Source organism: Rhyacophila brunnea, unplaced genomic scaffold, assembly GCF_057557595.1.
Source record: "Rhyacophila brunnea isolate RB1 unplaced genomic scaffold, BYU_Rbru_1.0 scaffold_22, whole genome shotgun sequence".
In the NCBI taxonomy this organism is placed as follows: Eukaryota; Metazoa; Arthropoda; class Insecta; order Trichoptera; family Rhyacophilidae; genus Rhyacophila; species Rhyacophila brunnea.
Genome location: NW_028232882.1, coordinates 32,757,847 through 32,764,096, shown reverse-complemented (window position 1 = coordinate 32,764,096; position 6,250 = coordinate 32,757,847). Strand labels below are relative to the sequence as shown.

At 34.0% G+C, this 6,250-nt stretch overlaps 1 protein-coding gene across 1 annotated transcript; it reads left to right on the top strand.

Annotated features, from left to right (window-relative positions):
- Positions 1 to 790: 790 nt before the first annotated feature.
- On the top strand, positions 791 to 3,792 carry LOC147070474 (uncharacterized). The gene is made up of 3 exons (XM_085949652.1): positions 791 to 913; positions 1,240 to 1,332; positions 1,445 to 3,792. The coding sequence occupies exons 2-3, from the start codon at positions 1,260 to 1,262 to the stop codon at positions 3,658 to 3,660; spliced, it is 2,289 nt and encodes a 762-aa protein (XP_085805778.1). The 5' UTR covers positions 791 to 913; positions 1,240 to 1,259; the 3' UTR covers positions 3,661 to 3,792.
- The last annotated feature ends 2,458 nt before the right edge of the window (positions 3,793 to 6,250 follow it).

Genomic DNA, 6,250 nt, shown 5'->3' with positions numbered 1-6,250 from the left:
AAAATCGGTTGTAAAACTAAATAATCATTATTGAAATTACGCGTGTCAGTAAATAAAACATATATCCATTATTATTATGATAATTTGACAAGTAAACAATTTTATATGGGACGCATAGCAATTTAGGTTTACTATCCTCGCACGTAAAGGATATTTGTCTATGCTCGCACGCCAAATTCATGAATATTCGGTACAAATAACCATTATTGTGATTATTAAAAGAACGCCAACTAAGAAATAATCGAAGGTGCAGCAAAAAGAACTATAATTATATGAGCACAACACACAGAGGACAGATATAACCTCAATTCCGATAACGTTAAACCCAAAATATAATAATTTTGTGATATTTGACTACTTACATTGAGCATTTTTTACTTGCTGCTGATTTTAAATTATTCCCAAAGATTAATAAAATACTTTTATTAAGATACTTACCATTTTTGAATATTTATACTTACCAAATAATTAGAAGCCATAAGAGTATATTCAGGTCCAAATTGGTGTCAAAGAAAAAAAAATCCAGGTTTAAAACACACTGTATAATTGTACAACATCGTATTACGTCCCCAACGCCTTTGACATTGAGTCACAGATGTTGAATACCCAAACAATCTTATTCTACTTATCGTCGTGGTAAATGCAATAGGTCGTATGTCAAAAAAATCTCAAAACTGTTTTATTGCGCCATAGTGATCAGCTCAGTCATCTACACGACCTCGAATAGCTCTTATGTCGTTGAACCAATAAGAAGTCGACTATTTCAACACTTGCAAAAAGACGAATCGACACGTCATTGATATTGGTCAAGCCAAACAGTTGTATGTCAAACCTCATCATGACAGTAATGTTTTTGTTTGTTTCTATTCCTCGTTCTTGACGTTATATTCAAGAATTCATCAAATAATTTGATGTAAGTAATTTTCTAACCACTGTTTTATTTAAATCTACTTTATAATTACATTACTGTTGTTAATTTTAGTAAATTTTTCAAGATTCTTTCTAGAGATACTAACCTTACTTTTTGTCTCATTTATTTATTATTGCCAAAGTAATTATTTGTTCAAGATCGACAGTTTTAATAAGACACTGTTTATTTAGAGTAAAAATTAGTTATATAATAATGCAATTATTATTAATTAAATAGAAATTTGGTACACGAATCTTTGACATAGAACCTTTTGCATCAGGGAATTCCGAGCATCGGTTTTGACATACGATCAATTGCATCTGTTCCAGATTACCAAAAAGCTATCAAAATGATTAATGGAAGTCGTGGGCGGTACTTGGTATCTTTAGCAGTCAGCAAAATTACTTCATCTAAGAATAACGGTAAGAATAAATAAGTTTATCTCGTCATAAAACAATACGGTGTGGAGTGGAGATGACATTTTGCTGAGGAGCATGAACGATTATCAAATTTAAAAATCATTATTTTCTTCAGGACCTCAAGTAACCTGTGGAGTCGTAGGAACCACTGACGATGTGGCGTTACAAGTTGAACCTGGGAATGCGGCGGAAATTGAACTCTTAAAGCATCCATTAGAAGAAATTTTTCAAAATATTGGCTCAGAAATAGAACTCGATTTTGCTGAAGTTAATAATACTTTGACTGTTGAAACTCCAATTTTAGAACAAGCAGAATCATTGTTGAAGCAACCTTCGGACATAGAGATAGCAGAGAACACTGTATCAACACAATCAGCCCTGAGACAAAATATAAATTATGATATGACGATGGCTGAACATCTAAGTGGCCCTGAACATTCACTATCTGACAGCAGTAGTGACTCTGAAGATCTGTATCAACCTGAAGCTAATCAATCAAGCTCATCAGAAGATTTAGAGGAGTTTGCTATGCAGTCTGACACCCATGGTGATGAACCTAATGAGCAAGTCAATCAAAGAAAACGAAAAGGGCAAAGCATTAATTGTAAACTGTGGAAGAGGCAAAAAAACTCTCAACTGCGATTGCTAGGCAAGTCTTATGTGGGTTTTGAGAAGAGTGAAGAGTCCGGCAAGTATAGACAAACGTCTAAAAAAAAATCTAAGACCATAGGTCCACGTTGTGGTGGGCATAATGTGCGTCCTCAAAAGGGTGGGCCAAAAACAGCCTTTAAGTGCGATACAATTAGTGATAAACAACGCACCGTGATATTCACAAATTTTTGGAAAAAAACAAGTTGGGATTCCAAAAAAACATTTGTCACCGAAAACGTTTTGCAAACCACCCCAAAATACAGAAGAATCGCCAGTGAAAACTCAAGAAGAAAACAAAGCTTTCGCTTTTATTTTACAGCAAAAAATGAAGAAACTGAAGAAATAACTGAAAATATAATTAAAAAACAAGTTTGCAAAAAATTTTTTTTAAACACTTTAAGTATAGGGGAAAAATGCTTAAAATTATGGACCTCGAAGGTTGAAGAGCCGCAGTCATCTGAAACGAATTTAAATAAACAGAAAGATGCAACACTAACTATTTCAGAAGAGTTAGAGACCTGGTTTAACTCTCTGCCAAAAGTTGAATCGCACTATTGTCGATCCTCTTCAAGTAAGTTATACCTGGAGCCAATTTTTTACAGTTTTCGAGACATGCATCGCTTATATCTAGAAAAATGTGCTTCTGAAAATAAAAGAAAAGTATCATGGGGTACATTTCAAAATACTTATAAAAAATTGAATCTAGACATTTACACGCCAAAAAAAGATCAGTGCAATGAGTGCACTTTGCACAAAAACGGGACACTCGACGAAGAAAGTTTTCAGAAACACATTAAAAAAAAGAACGATGCTAATGCGGAAAAAGAGTCTGATAAATCCTTAGCTCTGAAAAATGAAAACATCAGATGTTACACAGTCGATTTGCAAGCTGTTCTTCTTTCGCCTCGTTTAAATGCTTCAGCAAATTATTATAAAACAAAATTAAAAGTACACAACCAAGTCTATTATAACCAAGCCACGAAGGACGTCTCGTGTTATGTATGGCATGAGGGAGCTGGGGGGCTTGAAAGTGACGTCTTTTGCACTATAGCTACTAAATTTATCTTGAAGGAAATCGGCCATCTGGTACCACAAAAAGTTATAATATGGAGCGATGGTTGTGCGTATCAAAATAGGAATGTAAAATTATCAAACGCACTACTCGACATCAGTATGAAGAATAATCTTATCATAGAACACAAATATCTGGAAGTAGGGCATACACACATGGAGGTTGACAGCGTCCATTCAACAATCGAAACGAAGCTGAGAAATCGAAAACAAATTTTCGTCCCTGCCGACTACATGGCTATCATTGAAAGTGCAAGAGTAAAGAAACCATACAAAACACTTTATCTCAGCCATGACGATTTTCAACAATTCAGCACAGACTACTACAGCAGTATTCGGCCTGGAAAGAAAACTGGCGACCCATGTGTAAACGATGTCGTTGCATACCAGTATACTCCAGAAGGTTTAATAAACTTTAAATTGGACTTCGGCCATACATGGAAACCACTTCCAACACGAGCGCGAGTTTCAATCGCAAGCAGTGAACGATTAAAATTATACAATGGGCCTTGCCCTATTGAGGAGAGTAAATACCAACACTTGCAGGTACTAAAACTATTAATTCCAGAGGACTACAGAGATTTTTACACCAGACTACCGTTTAAATAAAAAAAATACTTTTTTATAAAAAAAATTAAGTATTCTTTTAAAACTGCTATTTTTACTTTTAAGTAGGTATTTACCTGCTCTGTTTTAATGCTTTTTTAAAAAATATTTTATGTATTGTATTTTAACTTTAATCTTTTCTTTTAAAAATTGTAATTGTTTTTAAAAGTACCTAATTAAACAGATCTCCAATTTATAATAAATCTACTTTTTCATTAGTCTAAGCTTACTTTTTAAGCGTTTATGTACAAGTGTATAACAATATGTATATTAATATAATATAATCTGTATAATATTATATTCGTTTCATTATAAATACCAAATTTTAGTGAATTAAATATAGGTATGTATACATAAAAATTGGACTTATGTCAACAAAAGTGGCCAACATTGATGAGCAAATAGTCGTATGTCAACCTAACTTTCTAAATATTCATCTTACGTAAAAATGTTGATAACCATCTTAACAGGGAACAAATTTAACCATGAAAATAAATTTGTGAAAAAAATCGGTGAAATGGGGTTAAGATGGGATAGTTTTTTGTCTCTCCTGAAAAGTTTGGTATTTTTGACATACAACCTATTGCATTTACCACGACGTTATGCTTCTGCTACCCACCACGTTTCCTGTATCAATAGTGAGAATAGAGTATACAGAGCATGGCCCCCATAATGGGGGGGGGTGCTGACATGGCTTTAGCCTGGGGGCCCGGGCTAACGAGGGGCCCGGCGTGGCGAGTCGACCAGATAAGTGAGATAAACACACATAACAAATTTGCTTTAATAGCAAAAAAAATTTGGGCGCTATTTTCCTTCAATAATGTTATTGTTTAAAATTATGTAGTTGCACGATATAATTTTTAATTGTGTATCGATAACTCCATAATTCAAATAGATGTATTAAATATTAAAATATACACATTAATTTTACCTCGTACACCATTTGGAAAACACTATTGTAGAGCGTCACACTGCCACACGCCAAAGATCCTAGCCTGGGGCCCGCTTCAGGATGTGGGGCCCATGATACAGAGTATAGTTACTTATGAAGTATGCAGTTTTTCTGCACTTGATAATAGTTATATGCCGTCTTGTTTTGTTGTCTCTACGTTTACGAACATAATTGATTGGTTAAAAATGTGTTTGAAAGCTTTTTACCAAACTTTGTAAACTAGAGTGGTACCGTATTGGCTCATTCAGTCTCGAGTTAGAATCTCGGTTCTTAAAATTCATATTCAACGTTAATACACAAAGCATGGATCTAATAAGTTTAACAAATAAATGACTAACATATTATATTTCTCATACAAGTTTAGTAAAAACTGTTAACGGCCCACATGCTCGTCGTAGGTTAAAATTGAGTTTTTATTGTATTTTCAAACCATGATCCTGGACACTCCTTAAACGTTGTAGATAATCTATTTATATAATTTTGAAGCCTTATTATCCTTTATAGTTATTTTAAACAGTTGATGACTGCATAAAGTATTTTTGTGACATAAAATAGTATTCTTTTAAACCTCTCGCTCTAATGTTTTAGAATATAGTCATATTTCGGTACATGAATGTGCAGTGGTGTTAAAATTTTTTACATTTATTAATTTTTAATCGCATTTATAAAACCATTAGTATAATTTATGACGAGATAATTTTAGTAAAGTATTTACGATAAAAAATTATATTGATAATCTCTGTGATCCCAAATTTGACAAGAATTAGGCATTTTATTATTCAAAAAATCGGCAAGATTAACACATTCAGACGAGCATGTCCCCCCTTAAGAAACCTTTTTGTGACACTTTCCACATAATAATATGATAACGAGTCAATTAAAACAGAGGGTTGGAGCGGACTCTTTTTTGAGTTGCTCCGCTGCAGCTCTTCTCTGGGACATAGTACTTGCTCCAGCTCCACTTCGGGTAATACGTATTATATGTATACAAATGTTAAAAAAATAATTAGTTTTGAAATAATGTATATTATTCGTACTTTTCATTATTAATTCTATTAAACAAAATCGCCAGCAAATCGTCTTTTATTATCTGCCTCTTCTGTCAAAACGGAATGTTATTTATTACTCGGCAGTATTGCTGTATTTAAAATAAGTTCAGTGTTGCAAAATATCAAATATAATGGTTTCATTGGATTTTAGGACGAAAATTTAATAATAGAAAAAAAATCCGGTGCAGTGGAGCACTTGCATTTCCTTCCGCCACCCGCCACGTCTCCACACCCGTTATGCAGGCGTATCTTCAAATTTGTGCCGAAAGTGTCCCAGGAGCAACTTCCCAAGATCTTGGTTGGCGTGCACTAGAGTGTGCGTGATCCTTACTTCGATATAATGTATTACGGTCAATTCTCGATGAGAAAAGACCTTCTTGCTCGCAAACTTTTTAAAAGCTGAGAAATTTTCCCTACAAATTTTCAGTTCTTCGGGTCCACTCCTGCTCCGAGGTCCGCTCCAACGCTCTGATTAAAAATGACGACATATTCTACCTTATTTATTTGTGATAATTTTTCGTTACTGTGGGGTGTGGTCAAGACACGAGAAACCCCTTTGTGCGCGTACCTGAATGAGTTGACACATAATGAT